Source organism: Cynocephalus volans, chromosome 4 (genome assembly GCF_027409185.1).
Source record: "Cynocephalus volans isolate mCynVol1 chromosome 4, mCynVol1.pri, whole genome shotgun sequence".
NCBI lineage: Eukaryota > Metazoa > Chordata > Mammalia > Dermoptera > Cynocephalidae > Cynocephalus > Cynocephalus volans.
This window is the reverse complement of record NC_084463.1, coordinates 31,808,406-31,831,711: the sequence shown is the minus strand read 5'-3', so window position 1 is coordinate 31,831,711 and position 23,306 is coordinate 31,808,406. Positions and strand designations below refer to the sequence as shown.

Below are 23,306 nucleotides of genomic sequence, written 5' to 3'. Positions count from 1 at the left end.
CTTCAGGCCCTTACCAAGGGTGTTGATGTCCTTCCAGCTGGCACAGACCCTCTCCATGAAGTCCAGCTTCTGCTTGGTCTCACAGCCAGTGCCATGTATTGTAGCTTTCTATCACCACAGCACCTCATTTCCAGGCACCAAATCCTGTTTCAGAATTTTGCCTAAGAAAACATGTCCAAAACTAAGCACCTTAAAAACAACTTATAATTCTAGTTCTTTGGCTTAGGGAGTCTGGCTGGCTTGTCTTTCACACAGGTGCAGTGATGGAAGGATCATGTGAAAGCACAGCTGGGCTGGTGTCCCAGAAGGCTCACTGGGGGTGCAGTGGGTGCTGCTGTAGACTCCTGGGGGCTGTCAATGAGCAGACCTAGTCATGGGCTTTCTATGTGCTTCCCCACCAGGGTGGTCTAAGAGTAGTTGTATTTTTTACATACTGATTGTCTTCCCCCAAATTAACATTCCAAGAAGTATGTTGCATGACTTCTTGTCGCTCAGTCTTTCTTAGTCCCAGAATGACAGTTTTACCACATTCTCTTGGCCAAACAAGTAACTAAAGCCACGCAAGGTTCAAGGGGAATTAATTTTTATCACAGTTGAAGTAGTGGAAAGAAGTTGTGGCCACCTTTAATCTGCCAGAAATGACATTGTTACAGTATGTTTGTACCAGATTTAATTTTTCTTCTGAATACTTCTTTGACTCATATTATTTCAAAGTGTATCATGTAATTTTCAAATGTTTGAGAATTTTGTGGATGTATTTTTGTTGTTCATTTCCAGTTTCATTTAATTTTGGTCAGAGAACATATTTTATAAGATTTCAGTCTTGAGATTTGTTGTATAGCTGTGTGTTCTTTCTTGGTGAGTGCTCCTGTGTTAGTCTTCTTTTTGTTTGTTTTATAACAGAATACCTGAAACTGGGTAATGTATAAAAAAGGAGAGATTATTTTTTACCATTTTGGAGGCTGAGAAATTCAGTGTTCAGGGGCACATCTGGTGAGGGCCTTCTTGGTGGGGGCTTTGTAGGCAGTCCTGTGGCAGTGCAGGTTAGCACATGGCCATAATGCCATAATGGCAAGAACACTTTTATGTGTTCTTCATACAAAGCCACCCCTCTACAACCATGATAACCCATTAAACCGTTAATCCATTACTCCATGAATGATTAATCCATTCACCACGGCATAGTCATCACAGTCCAGTCACCTCTTAAGGGCCCCACCTTTCAAATATCTTGGATTTCCTACCCTTTTAACACTGCTACAGTTGGGATCATGTTTCCAACACATGAACTGTTGGTGGACACATTCAGCTCCAGCAGCTAACACTGCTACAGTTGGGATCATGTTTCCAACACATGAACTGTTGGTGGACACATTCAGCTCCAGCAGCTCCAGATTGCACTGTATAAATATCAGTTAAGATGAGTAGAAAAAAACTCACCCAGTTTCTTCTACTATACTCTCACAACACACTTCTGACACCAGATGTGTGAGGATTTCTCACACAATAAGCAAATGATCAATTCTGCTGCAGATACCAGCTGGGTGTTTCTCTAATTCAAATCTGTTTTAGCACCATCTACCTAAGAGGTAGCTTCAGATCCCATAAGAAGAGCTCAGGTCCCAAGACTTCCCCACTTCAGGTGTCAGTTGCAAGTCCAGGTCCCTGGAACTTCTCACTGACTATAAATTGTGGCTCCCACAAGTTCCTTCTTTCTCTTTAGGCTATATTAATTTACTAGAGGAGCCCCCACAAACTCAGTGAAACATTAACTTACATCTACCAGTTCATTTTAAAGGATATTTTGAGAAATAAAAAGCAAGGGGAAGAGATACACAGGGCAAGGTCTGGATGGGTTCCAAGTGCAGGAGCTTCCGTTTCCTTGGAGTTGGGGTGTATCATCCTCCTGCCACGTCAATGAGTTCGGCTGCCCAGGAGCTCCCTGAACCCTGTTTTTGGGTTTTTATGGAGGCCCCATTAGGCACAATTGATTAAATCATAGGCCACTGGTGATCAACTTCAGCTTCTCTCCCTTCCCTGGAGGTTGGCAGTATGTGTGTGTGTGTGTGGGTGGGGGGGGGCTGAAAGTCCTGATTACAGACTTGGTTTCTCTGGCAACAAACCCCCATCCTGAAGCTACCTAGGGGCAGCCAGCCATCAGCCAATTTATTGGTATGCAAAATGGCAACTCATCACTTTGGAGAGTCTACGTACCTTAGGAGTTGTATGCCAGGAGACTAGGACAGAGACCAAATATATATTTTTACAATATCACATAGGTAAAATTTTATCATTTAGATCTCTATCCTCCCTGATTTTTTATGTTTTTTTCATTAGTTACTGAGAGAGGAGTATTAATTCTCTGTGATTTTGGATTTGTCAGTTTCTCATTTTAGGTGTGTTATTTTTTGTTTCAGGTACAGTCATGTGCCCCATAACAACATTTTGTTCAGGAACAGACTGCATGTATAACTGTGCAATAGTTTATACTGTATAGCCTAGGTGTGTAGTAGGCTATACCATGTAGGTTGTGTAAGTACACTCCATGATATTCACAATGACACATTTGCCTAATAACACATTTCTCAGAACATATCCCAGTATTTAAGGGACATATGACTGTACTTTGAGGCTCTGTGTTAAGCCACAGCCACATTTATAACTGCTACGTCATCCTCACATATAATCCTTTTGTTATTATGAAAGTGCTCTCTTTCTTCCAGGTGATATATTTTGTCTTGAAGTTTCTCTTTGCTAGTATTAATATCTCTACTTAAGCTTTTATACTTACGTCTGTGTAGTATACCTTTTTCCACCTTTCCTTTCATTCTGTTTTTGTCTGTGTATTTAAAGCATGTCTCTGTGGATAGCATATAGTTGGGTCTTACTTTCCAGTCAAGCCTGACACTATCTGCATAAAGTAGAATATTTAGTCCAATTCAATTAGATTTAGGTCTGCCATTTCACTACCTATTTTCTCTTGTCTCAATTGCTTTTTGGTCCTCTGTCTTTGCTTTCCTAAATTCTATTTGGTTACTCAATTTTTCTTTTAATGTTTCAGTTCGATCTTCTAATGGCTTTTTAAAATTATTTTTGAGAATGCTTATTTTTAATTTTTGTAAGAATCATATAAATTTACCTACTTAACCATTTCTTCAACTAAGTAGTGTTAGGTACATTAACACTGTTGTGCAGCAGATATCCAGAACTTTTTATCTTGGAAAAACGAAACTCTGTACTCATTAAATAACAGCTCTCAATTTCCCCCTCCTCCCAGCCTGTGGCAACCAACATTCTACTTTGTGTTTCTAAAAATTTGACTTATATCAGTGGAACCATACAATTTTTGTCATTTTGTGAGTGCCTCATTTTACTTTGCCTAATGTCCTCAGGGTTCCGTGTTATAGCATAGGACTGTCATAATTTTCTTTGTTTTTAAGGCTGACTAATATTCCTTTATGTACATCCAACATTTTGTTTATGCATTCGCATTTGTGTATGTAACACATTTGGAGTGCTTCCAACTCTTGACTAAATGAATAATGTTGCCATTTGACTAAGTGAATAATGTTGCCATGAACACAGGTGTCCAAATATCTTTTTGAAACACTATTATTAATTATTTTGGATATGTGCATAAAAGTTGGATTGCTAGATCTTATGGTAATTCTATTTACAACTTTTAAAAAAGCCACTGTATTATTTTTTTTATGGTGGCTGCACCATTTTACATTCCCACCAACAGTTTATGAGGGTTCCAATTTTTGCAATATTTGTTATGTTCTATTGGGTGTGAAGTGATATCTCCCTGTGGTTTTAATTTGCATTTATTTAATGATTAGTGATGTTAAACATCTTTTCATATGCTTTTTAGCCACTCGTATATCATCTTTGGAGCAATGTCTATTCAAGTCCTTTGCCCATTTTTAAAATTAGGTTATTTATTTTTTAATGAGTTGTAGTCTATGTATTTTGGATGTTAACTTCTTATGAGATATATGATTTGCAACCATTTTATTTTTGGGGCGCTAACGTAAATAGTGTTTTTTTTTTACTTCAAATTTCATGTGGTTGTTTCTGTTACATGGGAAAGTGATCAAATTTGCATATTATCTTTGGACTCCGCAATCTTGCTGTAATCACATAGTTCCAGGAACTGGTGTTCAAATGTTCTACCAGCTTTGCATGCCTGGAATAAATCTCACTTGATCATGGTTCACAGTTTTTTATATTCATTTTTGGATTAGGTTTGCTAATATTTTGTTGAGGACTTTTGCATGTATGTTCATAGAAGTAATGGTTTGTAGTTTTCTATTCTTATAATGTCTTTTTCTGGTTTTGGTATCAAGGTAATGCTGTCTTCATAGAATGAGTTGAGAAGTATCCTATCTGCTTCTGTACTCTGAAATAGTTAGTAGAGAATTGGTATAATTTCTTCCTCAAATGTTTTGTTGAGTATACCAGTGAACACATCTGGGCTGGATGTTTCTTGTTTTGAAGGTTATTAATGATTTACTCGATTCTCATGATAGAGGCCTATTCAGATTGTGTATTTCATGTTGCGTGAAATATGTAGATTGTGTCTTTTGAGGACTTGGTCCATTTCAGCTTTTCAAATGTGTTCAAGAGAATTAGTCATAGTATTTTTTATTATCCTTTTATGTCCACAGAATCTGTAGTGATGCCCTGCTTTCATTTCTGATATTAGTAATTTCTGTCCTCTTTTTCCTTATCCTAGCTGTATGATTATTAATTTTATTGATCTTTTCAAAGAACCAGCTATTTTGTTTTTGTTTTTCTCTATCGACTTTCTTTTTTTAATTTATTAATTTATGCTCTATCTTAGTATTTATTTTCTTCTACTTCTTTTGGATTTTATTTGCTCCCTTTTTTCTAGTTTCCAAAGGTAGAAACTTAGATTATTGATTTTAGATATTTCTTCTTTTCTAATATTGGCATGCAATGCCATAAATTTCCTTCAAAACACTGCTTTTGCTGTATCCCACTAGTTTTGATAATCTGTTTTCATTTTTATTTAGTTAAATATTTAAAAATTTATCTTAACATTTCTCCTTTCACCCATGCAGTATTTAGAGTGTGTTGTTTAATCCCATTTTACTTGGGGATCTTACAGTTATTGTGTTGTTGCTGGTTTCTGTGATATCTGAGAGCACACAGTGTATGATTTCTGCTTTTTCTAAATATGTTACAGTATGTTTTATGACCTAGAATGTGTTCTACATTAGTGATTGTCTTATGTGAGGTTGAAAATATTGTCTATTTTGTTTTTCAATGTAGTCCATAGATATCAATTATATTGAGATTGTGTTGTTGAATTTAACTATGTCTTTACTGATTTTCTGCTTTTTAAATTGGTCCATGTTTGATAGAGGGTGTTGAGGTAATCAGTTCTAATGGTGGATTCGTCTATTTCTTTTTGCAATTCTATTATTTTTTGCCTCATGTACTTGGACAACCTCTTGTTAGGCACATATTCAGTAAGAATTAACTTCTTGAAGAATTAACCCCTATATCCTGACATAATACCTTTTCTTTTATCCCTGATAACTTTCCTTGCTTTGAAGTCTTCTGTGTCTGAAATAAATATGGTGACTCCTGCATTCTTTACTGTTAGCATTGTATATTTTTCCCCATCCATTTATTTGAATTCATATGTCTTTATATTTAATGTGGGTTTCTTGTAAACAACATGCAGTTGGGGCTTATATTTTGATAAAATCTGACAATCTCTGTCGTCTATTTGGTTCATTTAGACCATTGATATTCAAAGGGATTGTTGATATAGTTGGATTAATACCTACCATATTTGTTATTCTTTTCTATTTATTCCTCCTGTTTGATGCTCTTATGTCTTCCACTTTTTTAAATCATTTTCCTTTTCTTGTTTGTTTATATTAATTTTTAATTTTTTAAAACTTTTGAATTGATACTTATTGATTATACATATTTGGATTTTGAGTACATATATTGATCAGTGATATTGATTACATATTCTGGGGTACAGAGTTATATTTCAATACATGCATACAATCTGTAGTGATTAAATCAGGTTAGCAAATTCATTGTCATTGTTGGATTTTTTTTAACATTTATCAGTTTACAATGTAGTTGATTTTCATGTTCCTTTACCAATTCTTCCTTCCCCCTTCTTTCCTCCCCCTTACTTCATCAACATCATATCTGTTCACTTAACAAGTTCAAGGAATTTTTGTCATTGTGTCTTCTTTTCCCCTTCCCCCCATTTATTTATTTGTATATTTATTTATTTGTCTATTTATTTATTTATATTTACTAGCTCCCACATGTAAGTGAGAACATGCAGTATTTATTTCTGTGCCTGGATTATTCCACTAAATATAATTTTCTCTAAGTCCATCCATGTTGCTGTGAATAGTGGTATTTCATTCTTTTTTACAGCAGAGTAGTATTCTGTTGTGTAGATGTACCACATTTTCCTTATCCATTCATCTGATGATGGGCATTTAGGCTGGTTCCAACTCTTGGCTATTGTAAATTGTGCTGCAATAAACATGGGAGTACAGGTATCTCTTTGACACAATGATTTCCATTCCTTTGGGTATATACCTGGCAACAGGATAGCTGAGTCATATTGTAGATCTATCAGTAATTGTTTGAGGAACTATCATACCATTTTCCAGAAAGTCTGCAAAATTTTGCAGTCCCCCCAACAGTGTACAATGGTTCCTTTTTCTCTGCATCCTCACCAGTGTTTATTATTCTCAGTCTTTTGGATATTAGCCAGCCTAATTGGAGCTAGATGATATCTCAAAGAGGTTTTGATTTGCACTTCCTGAATGCTGAGTGATGTTGAGCATTTTTTCATGTGTCTGTTGGCCATTCATATATTTCTATGAGAAATTCCTATTAAGCTCCTTTTTGTCCATTTTTCGATTGGGTTACTTTGCTGTTTGAGTTTCTTGTATAGTCTGGATATTAATCCTTTGTCATATGAATATTTGCAAATATTTTCTCCCACTCTCTTGGTTGTCTTTTCACTCTGTTGTTTCTTTTGCTGTGCAGAATTTTTTAGTTTGATATAATCCCATTTATTTTTCCTTTGGTTGCCTGTGCTTTTGGGGTCATATGCATAAAGTCTGTGCCCAATTGTACTTCCTGAAGTGTTTCCCCTGTTTTCTTTTAGGAGTTTTATTGCTTCAGGATGTATATTTAATACTTTAATCCATTTTGAGTTGATTTTGGTATATGGCTAGATGTACGGGTCTAGTTTCATTCTTATACATATGGATGTCCAGTTTTCCCAGCACCATTTACTGAACAGTTGTTTCTTCCCCAGTGTGTGTTCTTGGGGCCTTTGTCAAAGATCTGATGGCTGTAGGTGTATGGGTTGATTTCTGGGTTCTCTATTCTGTTCCATTGGTCTGTGTGTCTGTTTTTATGCCGGTATCATGCTCTTTTGGTTACTACAGTACTTTGCAGTATAGTTTAAAGTCAGGTAATGTAATGCCTCCAGCTTTATTATTTTTTTGCTCAGGATTGTTTTGGTTATTTGTGGTATTTTGTTATTTCATATTAATGTTAGAATTGTTTTTTCCATTTCTGAGAAGGATATCATTGGAATTTTGATGGGCAATGCATTGAATCAGTAGATCACTTTGGGTAGTATGGTCGTTTTCACAATGTTAATTCTTCCAACCCAAGAGTATGGGATTTCTTTCCATCTTCTTGTGTCCTCTTTAATTTCTCTCAAAAGTGGTTTGTAGTTCTCATCAGAGAGAGTCCTAGGTATTTTATTTTTTTGGTGACTATTGTAAATGGGCTAGCTTTCTTGATTTCTTTTTCTGCCACTTCATTGTTGGAGTATAGAATTGCTACTGATTTTTGCATATTGATTTTGTATCCTGCAACTTTGCTGAAATCATTTATCAACTCTACAAGCATTTTTTGGAGAATATTTTGGCTGCTCTCTATATAGGATCATATCATCTGTAAACAGGGACGGTTTGACTTCATCTTTTCCAAAGCAGATGCCCTTTATTTTTTTCTCTTCCTTGATTGCCCTGGCTAGTACTTCCAATACTATTTTAAATAGGAGTTGTAAGAGTGGGCATCCTTTTTACTGTTCTTAAGTTGAAACTTTCCCCCATTAAAGCTGATATTGGCAGTGGGTTTGTCATATATGGCTTTAATTGTGTTGAGATACTTTCCTTCTATACCTAATTTATAGTCTTTATCATGAACAAATGTTGAATTTTGTCAAGCGCTTTTTCAGCTTGTATAGAGATGATCATATGGTTTTTGTCTGATTTTGTTGATGTGGTGTATCAGATTTCTTGACTTGCATATGTTGAACCAACCTTGCATCCATGGGATGCATCCCACTTGATCATTGTTACACTTCTCACCATGTAATGGAGATGAAAAAAAGATTACTCAAAGCAACGTGAATGCTATGAAAAGCCCAAAGGACTGCATCTCAGGAACTCCTCTGTTAGAAGGAGAAACTGGGTATAGCCCTGATTCAAAGTTAGCTTCTGTTTTCATTGTAAAGACAAGGAAGTTTCACAAGAAAAATCAGTTGATTCAATCATTTCAAAAGGACACCAAGACATGGGCAACATGACAAAAGTTATCTGTAGCTAAGTATAGCTTAAACAATGGAGGATAGTAACATCATTAAAACTAAGTGTGATATTCCAAAGTATAGTGAAATGTTAAGCTAGTTACACTATGATCATTATCCTTAACTTAAAATATAACTATTTTTATAAGAGCTAAAACAATCATTACATTCCTATGATTCTATCTATCTGTGATTGTATCTTTAGTTTCCATTTAACAAAAAGTTTTCCCTTCAGCAAACATTTCTCACATATTTTCCTACAGCAATTCTTTAAAATCTCTTAATGAGATTGGTATGACAGCCACCTATTAATTTAAAAATCATTAAAGTATACAATCCCATACCTAAACAGTGATTAGAGTTGATTAGATGGGCCATTGCCTGCTAGCTGTGGGCTTTTGTCCCCTAGTGGAAGACTTTCATACCATACAGGCATTACCTAAAAACTCTATACTAAAAATCAAATGAGAATCAGTATTTTTAAATCTCTACAGATCACTGTGTACAATTTTATATATGTATTGCTGTATTCTATTAGCTAATATTTTATTGAGAATTCATGCATCTATATTCGTCAAAGACATTGGACTGTAGTTTTCTTTTTTTGTTGTTTTATGTTTTTATGGTTTTGATATCAGGGTGTTTTTTGCCTTGTAGAATGAGTTTGGGAGAATGGCCTCTGTTTCAGTTTTTTGGAATAGTTTGTATAGAATGGGTATTAATTGTTCTTTAAAGGTTTGGTAGAATTCTGCAGTGAAGCCATCCAGTCCTGGGCTTTTCTTTGTTGGGAGACTGGTGATTGCAGCAGCTTCAGTCTCTTTTATTGTTACTGGTCTGTTCAGATTTTCTGTGTCTTCTGGGTTTAGTCTTGGTAGTCTTTGTGTGTACAGAAATTTGTCCATTTCTTCCAGATTTTCAAATTTGTTGGTGTATATTTGTTTATAGTATTCTCTAATGATTCCTTGTATTTCTGAGGTATCAGTTGTAATATCACCTGTTTTGTTTCTAATTTTTGTTATTTGTGTCTTCTCTCTTCTTTTAATTAGCCTACTTAATGGCTTGTCAATTTTATCTATCTTCTCAAAAAAACAACTTTTGATTTGTTGATCTTTTGTATCATTTTTGGGGTCTCTATTTCATTTAGTTCTGCTCTGATCTTAATTATTTCTTTCTGTCTACTTGTCTCCTGCTCTTTTGCAGCCTTTTGTGGTATTAATGGACCATTTTATATATGATTACATTTTCTCTGCTTTCTGAGCTTTTTTTTTTTACAGTTGTACTTTTTCAGAAAGTTTTTTGTTTTGTTTTTTCTGCTTCCCCTAAAATTTGAAATATACATTTACAGCTAATTTAAGTCCACTTTCAAGTAACACTGTACCACTTTACCAGCAGTGTAACGTGCTTATTACAAAAGAATCATTGTTTTCTTCCTCTCATCTTCCTGTTCCTCATACCATTTTTGTGACTTAGTTATGTACGCTTGTGTATAAGTAAAACTATGTTACATGGGTGTATATGTAAAAGCATACATAATTTTATACATTGTTCCTACTATTATTGGTACAACTTTTTATCAGATCAATTAAGAAAAATAAAAGCTTTTATTTTACCTTCACTTATTTCTTCTTTAAAGCTCTTTCTTTTTTATATAAGATCCAGATTTCTGACTATATCTTTTTTTTAATCTATAGAAATTCTTTTAACATTTCTTGCAAGACAGTTATACTGGCAATATTTTTTTTTCATATAAGAAAAGATTTGTTTCTCTTCTTTTTAAGGGTGATTTTACAGAGTACAGAACTCTAGGTGGGTTTCTTCTCTCAACACTTTCGAGTGTTTCATTTCACCTACTTCTTTCTTGCATGGATTTTGAGCTGATTTTAGAAGTATTTCTTATCTTTGTTCCTGTGTAGGTAAGATTTTTTTCCACCCAATCTGGCTTCTCTTTGGATTTTTTTTTTTTTATCTTTGGTTTTCTGTGGTTTAAAAATGATATGCTTAGGTGTAGATTTTTGGCATTTATTTTGGTTGGTATTCTCTAAGCTTCCCGGATCTTTGGTTTGGTGTCTGATATTTGTGGAAGTTCTCAGGCATTATTATTTCAAATTTTTCTTCTGTTTCTTTCTCTCTGTTTTTTCCTGGTATTCTCATTATTCTATGGTACATTAGTCTATAGGACACTTTTGTGGTTTTCCCAGTCCTTGGATATTATGTTCTGTTCTTTCCTGTTTTTTGTTCTCATTGCTTCTCAGTTTTTGAAGTTTCCATTGATTTATTTTCAAGCTCAGAGATTCTTTTCTCAATCTTGTTCAGTCTACTACATAAGCCATTTAAAAACATTCTTTATTTAAGTTAGAGTGTTTTTGATCTGCTGTATTGTTTTTGGTTTGTTCGTTTTGTTTTTTTCTTAGGACTTGTATCTCTGCTTACATTGTCCAACTGTTCTTGAATAATGTGTGCTTTATCCATTCAAATCTTGAGCTTATTCCCTGTCTGATAATTTTAACATCCTAGTCATGTCTTTTTCTGATACTTGCTCTGTCACTTCCAACTGTTTGTTTCTTTGTTTATTTATTTATTTACTTATTTGTCTTTTAGAATGCCTTGTAATTTTTTTTTAGTCTTTATAGTCAGACATGATGCACCAGGGGGGAAAAAATACTGTAAATACACATTCAGCAATGTGGTGGTAAGCTGTGGAGAAGGTGATCTGAAGAAGGGTGAGCTCTCTTAGTCTGTTTGGACTTCTATAACAAAATATCCTAGTGTAGGTAATGAATAAACAACAGAGTGTTCTGGCATATTTAAAAATGTTTTGCCTTTTTTCTTCTCGCAGGTGAAAACGGGGGGGGGGGAGTTTTTTTTATTAACTGTAAGAACCTGTTCATGCTTTTGATTGTGAATTTCACAGTACTGTGGTTTCCTGTCTGTGACTGGGTCTCCTGGAATTTTAACACTCAGAGTTGTCTACACTGAGCCTCCCTTAATTTGTCAGTCACAATTCAAGTTTTCCTGCTTTTACACTGGTTCCCATGGTGGTTTCCAATAAAACAGAGTAAGTCTCTGCTCTTGTAAGCCATTACTCCATATATTTGACTGTCTGCCTTTCTAATTTGGGGGGTAACTGTTTGCTCTGTGTCCTTTTCTCTCTTATGGTTCCAAGACGAGTTGTTGATTTTTCAGTCTCTTCAGCTTTATATTTATTGTTACAATGGAGTGATGATTTTCAAGATTTTTGTGAAGGAATAGAAACCTGTAATGTATTTCTAAAAGTACCTTCTTACTGTCTATTAAGGTAATCAAAGGATTTTTCTTTATACAACTATGAAAATGATCAATTTTATTGGTAGACTTCTTAATACTGAGCTTTCCTATATTCATGAAATAAATTCACAAAAATTTTTCCTTGTCTTCACAGTCTATTTCTCTTCTATCTTGATATTTAGTGTATCTGCAGATTCCCTACATTTAAAAAAATTTAATGTTATAGATTCATTAACTCTGATGGCTAAAGATATCAATGAAATTCTATTTTCCATATCTTTTTTTTTTTTTGTCATTTTTTCATGACCGGCACTCAGCCAGTGAGTGCACTGGTCAGTCCTATATAGGATCCGAACCTGCGGCGGGAGCGTTGCCGTGCTCCCAGCGCAGCACTCTACCAAGTGCGCCACGGGCTCGGCCCCTATTTTCCATATCTTTATCTTCGGTTTAGATATCTCGGTTTAGATATCTCTCCTAAACACTGAAATTATATATCTAATTGTCATTTGGACATTTTCACAGATATTTTAAATATATAATGTGTTCAAGTCTGTCACTTCTGCCTTTTTAGTTTTTTTTCCCAATTTTCCAAATTTTACTTTTACTTTACAGTGCTAGTTCCTGAGTAGCTGCAATCATGTAGACAACCTCAGAATAAAACTTATTTTATTTTCTGCACAGCAAATTAGAACCAGATTTAGTTCTTGCTTTTTATTTACTTTTCTTTCTTCCCTTTTAAAGGATTACTTCCCTCTTCAATATGCTTACTGCTCTGTGTCCTGTCATCTGTTACTGTCTTCTTCCCCTTGGACTCTCCCTTAAGCAACTGAACCATTTTCCTTTTAGTGGATGACTGTTAAGTGCAAATCTCCTTATGTAATTTACCTTTTCCTACAAAACCTCATTATGTACACCCTGTGGTTTGGAAAGTGGCAGTGTTTACCCTGAGGTGGACGCAAGCAATTTTTTTGCATGTAGAAAGAAAATTTGGAAATGTTTGGTATATGCTTTTAATTTTGAAATCATTTAAAATCAATGAGTGTATAAGCTTTTAAGTGTTTGATTTAGGTCAAATTATGTTTATCTCATCACATAGACAGTACTTTGCATAGTAGCATTAATGTGGTGTGTGTTGTTTGTGGACTTCTGACTGGACTTTTGCTGTTTCCCCATATTTATAAGAACACATTCTTTCCATGGAAGGGATAAGCATCTTTGGCATTTCAGTGGAGTGCAAACTGGATACAAAATAGAACTATAGTTTCTCATTCTTTCTTTCCTCAGTCTATATTGAATTTGGGTTGGGTCTAAATTAGTTCACCCAACACATTTTTTTTCAGATATGAGTTTATACTTATGTCTTCATACCAGATCATAGGCTCCTTGGAGGACTGGAATTTTATTCATACTTTTATCTGTAGAAGGATGGTTCCAGATGTATAAAGTAGCACTTTAGCAGTATTGTTTGTAATTAACGAATTATTACAGTTGTAGAATATTCCTGTTGTGATTTCTTCCACATTGTGGAATACATAGAAGCTGTACCTTTTGTAAGATACATATGAAACACTCACACACAGAATTGTGGACTCCCATATTACTGTTTTGTGACCCAGGTGTGGTGACTTGAGTTGAGGAGAAATGTGCTTTTACAGGGGTTTGTATCTTTTGAGGATGTTGCTGTGGACTTCACCTGGGAGGAGTGGCAGAACCTCAGTGATGTTCAGAGGACTTTGTACAGGGATGTGATGCTAGAGACCTACAGCAACCTGGTGTCATTGGGTGAGTGAAATGCCTCAGTAAGTGTGAGGAGCAACACTTTATTCTTTTATGGTAAATATAGGAACCACTTATAAGACTTAATCGTATTTAGGTAAGATTTTATTCCATAAAGAATGTGAGTGTCATCCCTCTCTAATGAAAGGTTCAAATTGGCCCTGTCATTTCATAGCATCTTAAGATGAGCTCTTGTCATCCTTCCAAGGATCTGACTTGGCAATTCTGCAAAGTCCTCTGTTATTTTCTGTTAAAGGGCACTGCATTACCAAACCTGAGGTGATCTTCAGGTTGGAGCAAGAAGCAGAGCCATGGGTGATAGAAGAACCCCCAAACCAGAGCCTACAAGGTAAGCTCGTACTAGGCACTGATGCTGGGAAGAGTAAAGCCCAATAGATGTTGGTCATGTCCATCTGTTTTTACCAATATTTTTGCTAGGTTTCAGACATGAGAACAGCTAGACTGCTTAGAAACTCATGCATTGTATAATCTCCCAAGAGGGCTCTCACACTTATACACCCACATTTTATATTAATGCATATTTTATATACTTCCCCCAAACTAATCTCTACCTTTCTCTTTTTAGACCTTTTTCTTTGCTGTGAACTTTATCAGTATTCTTAGTAGTTCTCTTTTTCTCTGTTATCATAGACATTTTGCTATAGACTCTTTTACTCTATGTATTTTGGTTTTGGTTTTGTTTTGCTTGTAACTGAATACCTGAAACTTGATCATTTTATTAGTAAACAAAATTTATTTTTTACAGTTATGTAGGCTGAGAAGTCCAAGGTTGAGGGGTCTCATCTAGTGAGGGTTTGTGAAGACTCTCAGTAGAGTCCACAGGTGGTGCAGGGAGGGTATCAAAAGGTGAGAGGGAGAGATTGGCAAACGTGTCCACATGCTGTATAAGGCCACCAAACTACTCCCTGATAACCCATTAAGCCATTAACCCATTCAAGAGGGCATAGCCTTCACTATCTAAAAACCTTCAAAGGCCTCACCTTACCATAGACTTCCCATACTCTTCACACTGTTACAATGATGATTAAGTTTCAATATGAGTTTTGGGGGAACATTTAACCTATAGCACAGATGTTTATACACTTGTTTTTAAACACATCTTAAGCAGGTTTTAAGCACTGTTAATTTTATAGTTGTATTTAAAACAGCAATGATCTAAATAATGTCTCACTTGCATAGAGTTGACATGATGATGAGTGAGAAACAAGAAAATTATACATGATAAGTGGTTGTATTGGAATCATGAGGAATATGTAACCAGAGTGAGAGAAACAGAAATATAATACATGCCCAAGTATAAAATCTAGATTTTACAGTGGACATCACTATTGGAGGTACAAATTTGGAAAATTCATGGCTTAAAGGTGATTCTTGAAGACACAGAGGAGGTTACCTAGGGAGTTGATAAGGATACGAGAAAGATCCAGAAGTGAGCCTTTTGTACTATGAATAAGAAATTATGAAGCTGAGGACACAGCGTAGGAGCCTGGAAAGGAATGTCACTGGACTTGGAAGGAGAATCAGGAGATTGTTGGTCCCAAGCTGAAAAGAACCAAGGGTTTTTTTGTTGAGGGGCTCAGTTTGTTGTTTTTTGTTTTTGTTTGTTTGTTTTGTAGGGACGAGTGGGATGTGAAGTTAGCATTTTCTCCTTCTCTTTGTGAAAATTATTCTAAAACAATGAAGACGTAAAAAATGTGGGCAAGATTTTATTTTTGATGAAAGCAGGAGACAGCCAAAACTTCAGGGCACAAAATAAAGCTGCCAAAAGCAGTGAACTATAAAGCAGGGATTTGTGCACCTGAAAATGGGGGAAGAATGCCAGTGACCTCAGAAGGAACTTGAAAAAATTTTCAAAGATTGTGGGCTAAGCCTGCGTTGAAAACCAAATGTTTTAGACCTACAGAAGGGGGGTGCCCAGAGTGAAAGAATGGAGCTTTAGCAGAGGCAGCGAGGCTAAACAAGAAAGTTGTAGGAAGCTGTCTTTATCTAGCAGGGAAAAGATTTTTTATTTGAAAAATCTCCACAGGCCTATAGCCATTTCCTAGGGAAGAATGAAAACTAAACAAATATAGGTGCAAATTCCTGAACCTAAGCAAAATTTGTTTAAGGGACAGAAGATTGGCTTCCTCCTGAACATGAAAGTAGTTGATTTAGGAAAGCACTGCAACTTTCAAAGCAGAATAAGAAGAAAAAGAATACTATGCAATACCCACTGCTGTCATAAGAATAAAATAGAAAACAGGGTAAACAAATGTCAGATGATAAGCACTTGGTTGAAAACTATGACTAGGCAGTAGTTGAAAATTTTGCCAAATATTTTCTTATGAATAAAAAATAAGCCAAAAAGAAACCCATGATGGAACATTAGAAAATATGTTAATATAATGTAAAAAAAAAAGAAAACATGTTAATATAATTTATTACATTAAGGTAGTTTGTATGAAAAATATATACTTATAAAAAAAGTACACTATTCATTTTAATAAAATTTTATGCCATGAGAATATGAAAAAACTTCTTTACCTTTACATGCACATTCCATAAGCAATAGTTATTTTTTTCTTATTTTAGATGCCCAGATGTTTGAAGGTCTAATTACGAAAAGCCAAGAAAGTCATGGTACAGATCTGTGGCAAGTTGTAATTGCCAACAGCAACACATCAACTGAGAGAGTTGAGTCAGAAAAAACATTTTATTTGAGCTCAAACTGCATTTCAAATCTCATTATAAATAGCAAAAACTATTCAGGATTGAGGTGTGAAGAGTGTAATGTATGTTGGAATGCACTTCCTCCTAGAGAGCTTGATTGGATGCATGCTGGAGTGAAATCTGATGATGACAGTATAACTGAGAAATTATGCCAACATTGTGAGCATATTAATCAGCATTTCAAGATTCAAGCTGAACAGCAGCCTTTTGAGTATAGTGGACAAGGGAGCACCTTCAGCAAAGAGCCAATATTATTGGCAAATAAGAAGATTCATATGGGAGAAACCTCCTGTAAATTTGATTATGGGATAGAATTTCATACATCATCTGTTCTTGCTCAAGAGATATGTCCAGTATTAGAGAAAACTTTTCAGTGTGATGTATGTTGGAACACAATCTATAAAAAGTCTAAACTCACTGAACATCAGAAAATACACACAGCAGAGAAACCCTATAAATGTAGTGAATGTGATAAATTGTTCATGAAGAAATTACCCCTTACAATCCCTGAGAGGACACATAAGGGGGAGAAGATATACGTGTGTAATGAGTGTGGGAAAACCTTTCACAGGAAGTCAAAACTCAGCAGGCATCAGAGAACTCACACAGGTGAGAAACCATATGAATGTACAGAATGTAGAAAATCTTTCTACCGCAAATCATGCCTCAATGTACATGAAAGAACTCACACAGGTGAGAAACCATATGAATGTAGTGAATGTGGGAAGACCTTTCAAAAGAAGTCAAACCTTAGCAGGCATCAGAGAACTCACACAGGTAAGAAACCATATGAATGTAAAGAATGTAAAAAATCTTTCTACCGTAAATCATGCCTCAATGTACATGAAAGAACTCACACAGGTGAGAAACCATATGAATGCAGTGAATGTGGAAAAACTTTTCATGATAAGTCACACCTCAGCAGGCATCAGAGAATTCATATAGGTAAGAAACCATATGAATGTAAAGAATGTAGAAAATGTTTCTACAGTAAATCACAGCTTAACATACATCAAAGAATTCACACAGGTGAGAAACCATATAGTTGTAAAGAATGTAGAAAATCTTTCTACCATAACTCCGACCTCAATAAACATAAGAAAGTTCACACAGGGGAAAGGCCCTATGAATGTAGTGAATGTGGTAAAACCTTTCATTGGCAGTCAAACCTTAGCAAGCATCAGAAAATTCACACAGGTATGAAACCATATGAATGTAAAGAATGTAGAAAATCTTTCTACAGTAAATCAGACCTCAGTGTACATCAGAGAACTCACACAGGTGAGAAACCATATGAATGTGAAGAATGTAGAAAATCTTTCTACCATAACTCAGATCTCAATAAACATAAGAAAATTCACACAGAGGAAAGGCCCTATGAATGTAATGAGTGTGGAAAAACTTTTAAACATATGTCAAGCCTCAGCAAGCATCAGAGAATTCACACAGGGGAGAAGCCCTATGCATGTACTGAATGTGGAAAAGCCTTTCACAAGAAGTCAAACCTCAGCAAGCATCAGAGAATTCACACACGTGGGAAACCATATGAATGTAAAAATGTTAGAAAACTTTCTACAGTAAATCAGACCTCAGTGTACATTAAAGAACTCACAGAGGTGTGAAACCATGTGAATGGAATACATACAGAAAATCTTTCTAAAATAAATCACACCTCAGTGTACATTATACAGTTCACACAGGTGAGAAACGATGTGAATGTAAAGGATATAGAAAAATCTGCCAAAAATTTATGCCTCTGTAAACATAAGCAAATTCACACAGGGACCCTATGAGTATGAGTGTGGAAAAATCTTCAAACATAAGTGAAACCTCAGCACATATCAGAGAATTCACACAGGTGAGAATCCACATGACGTAAAGAACGTAGGAAATCTACCAGAAATCAGATTTTACTAGGCATGAGTGCATTCATATTGGTAAAGCCTCATGAATGTAACACATTGGAAAAACTTTTCAACAGAAGTCATACTTCAGGATGCATTAGAGAACTCACATAAAAGAGAAAACCTATGAATACATAGCTCTCTGTTGGTATCCAAAGTTGATTCATTTCACCACTTGCCATGGCTACTGAAATCTGTGGCTGCTCAAGTCTTTTAAATAAAATGTACCATTTGTGTAACATTCTGCTATATAACATCATGTTTAGGCTACTTATGATACTGAATACAATGCAAAAACTACATTAGGGTTTTTTCTATAGTTTTTATTGTCCTGTTTTTTCCAAATAATTTTGATCTATGGTTTGTTGAATCCACTGACGTGGATCTCTTGTTTATGGAAGGCTAACTGTAATAAACATGGAAACATCTTTTGTCAGAAGTCACACCTAAGCAGACAGCAGAGAATTCACATAAGGACAAAAATCTGCGTATCAGAAACTGGCTATTTTCCAAAAAACACTGTCTCGCACAGACAGCACACATACTGAGCTTCTTGTTACTGTGTGCATGACCATGTAACCAAGCTCTATTCAGGAGAATATGGAAACAAGTGATGGAGCTTCTTGTTACTGTGTGCATGACCATGTAACCAAGCTCTATTCAGGAGAATATGGAAACAAGTGATGAACATTACTTTCTGACCTGGCAACAACACAACAACAAAAACAGTCCATGCACTTTTTCCTGATTTGTCCTCTAGGGCTGAAGTGCAGATGACTTCCAGGGTGAACTTGGGAGCCATAGGTTGGAGAAAGGCCACCATGACTTAAGACAGAAGGAATTGATAACAGCAGAGATGATCTTCTCACTTTTATTCTGAAACTCTCATTTGTATTTTATGTGAGTGATACTTAAATTGTTCAGCCATTGTATGTGTGATGTTTCCATTACAAAACATCCAGCCCACTGTAGCTAATTAACTTTGTATAAAGTTTATGAGAAAAGTTACCTATTCTTGTATATGAGGTTGATGCAGGAGAGAAACCCATCTGGTCACCTTTTATCCCAAACTTCATTTACAGAAAAATCAAATCATGGGGAGAAACAATGCAACACATTGGGAACACCTTATGGGGGACCATCTTATTGAATGCTGAGAATAAAGTAAATTTTCATAAATATCTTTAATATGTCAACACTTTAAACAAAATTTCAAGTTTCTTGTGTAGCACAGAATTTGAAATGAAGCTAAAACTATCAACTTATGTAGTATGTATGCAAATTTTCAGTTGGAAAAGTAAATATAGTATCAAAACTATTTAAAAAAATATTTGACTGTATGCTAATAGTTAAGCATAAGTGGTTATATTGCCTGCCAGAGGACATCTGCCTATGTCTGGAGACGTTTTTGGTTGTCATGACTGGAGTTGCTACTCCATCTAGTGGGCAGGTGCCAGGGATGCTTCAGCACAGCCTGCAATGCCCAAAACAGCCTTCTCACGTGTGTAGGTTTCATGCAGATAAGTGTTCTTTGTTAACAGGAATTTTCTTTAGTGGAATCTGGCATAAATATAGGTACTGAATATGTACAGTTGGCATAATAAATGTACTGACTTAAATTTGGATTTCTTACATTAAATCTAGCCTCTTTATACCTTGTTAAAAGTCATGGACCTTTTCTTGGTTGGACTGTTGATATGTGGGTATATGAAGATACTTAATAAATTTTGTGGAAAAATAAATTATAATATAAATTATATCCTGAACTATTTGATGTACCCTTATATTTTGGGGCTCATTTGTGGTAAAGTCACTAGCAAACTAGGAATAGAACGAAACTTCTGAGACTTGGAAAAGGGCATCTATAGGAAACCTACACCTAACATTATACACCATAGTGAAAGACTAGGTGCTTTAGCCTCAATGTTTGAAAACAAGACAGGAATGTTCAATTTTACCCCTTTGTTTAACTTTGAACTGGAGAAATTAGACAAAAATACTACACAAATAATAAAAAAAATCATCCATATTGGAACAGAAAAAGTAAAACCATCTTTAATTGCAGATGACCTAAAGTTATATATAGAACTTTGTAAGATATTTAGTAACATATGTTAATACCCATAAATGAATTTATCAAGGTCAGCATACATAATTCAGCTGTACTTTTTTATGCTAGCAATGAGTAATCTAAAAATGAAATAAAAAAAGAAACAATTCCATTCATAACATAGCAAATTTTAGAAATGTTTTACAAAAGAAGTGCAAGACTTTATACTAAAAATTAAAAGAAAAATATTGCTGAAAGAAATTTTAAAAACTGAATAGAAAGACATTCAATGTTTAAGTATAACAATATTTAATACTGTTAAGATCACAGCATTCCACAAATCTAAAAATTTAATGCAATTTCTTCAAATTTCCAGCTTTTTTACAGAAATTGGCAAGCTCAATTTCCCTAAGATTTAAATGAAAATGCAAATAATACAACAATGTTGAAAAAATAATTGGATGACTCACACTTCCCAATAACATTTCTTATGTTAAGTTACCATTAATAAGACAGTATGATACTAGCATAAGAACACATTCATGTAGGTCAATAGGATATGTTTAAAGGTCTAGCAATAAACACTTTCATTATGGCAAATTAATTTTGGCAAAGATGCCAAGATATTTCAATGGGGAAAGAACAGTCTTTTCAATAAACCGTCCTGGGAAACTGTATAACCACTTGCAAAAAGATGAAGTTAGACTCCTTACTAAAATTACACACATGACACACACAGAAAAGAAACTCAAAACAGGTTTCTTTCTGTGTGTAGGAGCTAAAACTATAAATTCTTAGAGAAACATTGGAGTAAATATTTGTAATTACAAATTCGGTAACTTTTTAAAAGATGGTACACCAAATTCACAATCTATAAAAGGAAATAAGTTTTAAAAATTGCACTAGATAACATTTTAAACATGTTTTTAAACAATACCATGGAGAAAATAGAAAGACATGCCAATGAATGAGAAAAGTATTTAAAATTATATATCTGTGCAGGGTCTAGATTTCAGAATATACAAAAAACTCTTAAGTCAATAATAGGCAATAGATCAAGTTTTTTTAATGGGCAAAGGTTTTAAACAGACATGTCTATATGCAAATTGTCAATAAGTACATGGAAATATGTACAACATTGTTAGTGATTCTAGAAATGCAAACCAAAACCGTAAGGATAATTATCACCCAATAAAATAGCTGTAATATAGACAGTAATAAGTGTTGACAGAGGTGGAGAGTTTGGAGCTGTCATATATTGCAAATGAGAATGTAAAATAGTGCAGCCACTTTGAAAACTGGGCATTATCTCAAAATATTATACAAAGAATCACCATATTACTCAGAAGTTTTGCTCTCAGGTATGTACAAAAAACAAACAAGAAAGAAAATCTATGGCCACACCAAGAGTCTTGTTAATGCTCATAGCAGCACTATAAATAGCCAAAAGTAAATGAAACCCAAATATTCATCACCTAGTGGAAGAAAATATTTATGTGGTATATCTGTGCCATAGAATACTATTCCTCAAAGGGCATGCAGAATTGTCTAGAGCTCTAGTGGTAAAGGAGAGAAAAATGCAATGAGATGAGTAATGGACATCTAAACTTAGATTGTGATTTTGTTACATAATTGTATTTTCTGCTATTCCACATGTCTGTATTTTTGTGCTTTGCAGTTAGTAATAATTGAAAGAAGTTTTAAAAAGTGAAAATGAACTCTCTAAAGTGGAATGTGCTGTAGGTGGAGGTCTTTGGCAAGTACTCATAAGAGTCTCCTTATATATTTTTTATTTTCTGACTGACTGATGGCCACTAACAGGATCACCCAACCAGAGCTGGCTCACTGTGTTCCCTTTCATCCAATCAGAACAAGTCTTCAAGGAGGCTTATTTGAATACAGAGTCTATAAATGGTTTGCCTAGGTACCCACCTGCCATTTTCTCTTCTCTCAGGCTTGACTTTTCTAGTCTTCCCTGCTAGGCCCTGATATTTTTCAAACAGTGTACCTCTGAGTCTCAGAACAAAGAGGTGAGCTGCAGAGAGTGACAACAGCAGAACGAGTGACTCCACAATTGTGTCAGAGATAAGATAGCAGATTCTCTCAGGTGAACTCTCCTGAGTCTGTGCACTTCTCCATCCTCCCCTGACAACTCAGGACCCCACCTCCTTAAGGCTTAGATGACACTTACATTTACATATTACACATTCCATCCCATTCCCAAAAGTCTTTAGCTTGTTGCAGCACCAACTCAAACGTCCAAAGTCTCATCTGAGACTAAAGTCAAAACTTCTTTCAGCTGTGAACCTGTAAAGAGTCAAAATTACCTACTTCCAACATACAGTGGGACAGATATTGGGTACACATTCCCATTCCAGAAGGGAGGAACAGAAAAACAGGCCCCAAACAAATCCAAAACCCAAACAGGGCAAACGTTAAGCACACCGTGGCACATGGACCCCTAAAGCATTGGGAAACCTCATTCCTACAGCCCACCAAGTGCAGCCCATTGAGCTGTCTGGTGCCTGTGGCTTCTCCAGGTCAGCATTGCATGCTGCCAGCAGCCCACCTGTCCTGGCTCCACTAGACATTTCCTCAGTGGGAGTTCTCTGTGGGGGCTCTGACCCCACTTTTCTCCTCCACATTGCTCCATTGATGACATCTGCAGTGGCTCCACCCCTGCAGCAGGTCTCTGCCTGAGTCCCCGGGATTTTTCATACATCTTCCAAAATCTAGGTGGAGGCTGCCATGCCTCCACTGCTCTCACATACTGCTGGCCTGCAAACAATACTACGTGAACACCACCAAGGTTTTCCGCTTTTGCTCTTCGGAGGTGCTGAGGCAGGATTGCTCCATCCAGAGTGGCTGGGATGCAGGGAGCAGTTTGCTGAGAGCAGCAGTGCCTCATGTCTGTCCTCCAGAGAAACTCAGTTCTCCCTGGCCTCAGGGTCTGTGATGG

At 35.6% G+C, this 23,306-nt stretch overlaps 1 protein-coding gene across 1 annotated transcript in view; it reads left to right on the top strand.

The window, feature by feature from the left end:
• LOC134375920 (zinc finger protein 502-like) overlaps positions 1–19,990 on the top strand; it is a 37,866-nt gene extending 17,876 nt beyond the window's left edge. The window contains exons 4-6 of the mRNA XM_063094656.1: positions 13,543–13,669; positions 13,920–14,012; positions 16,256–19,990. Coding sequence (XP_062950726.1) covers positions 13,543–13,669; positions 13,920–14,012; positions 16,256–18,015 — 1,980 coding nt within the window. The 3' untranslated portion in view covers positions 18,016–19,990. The remainder of the gene's footprint in view (positions 1–13,542; positions 13,670–13,919; positions 14,013–16,255) is intronic.
• The last annotated feature ends 3,316 nt before the right edge of the window (positions 19,991–23,306 follow it).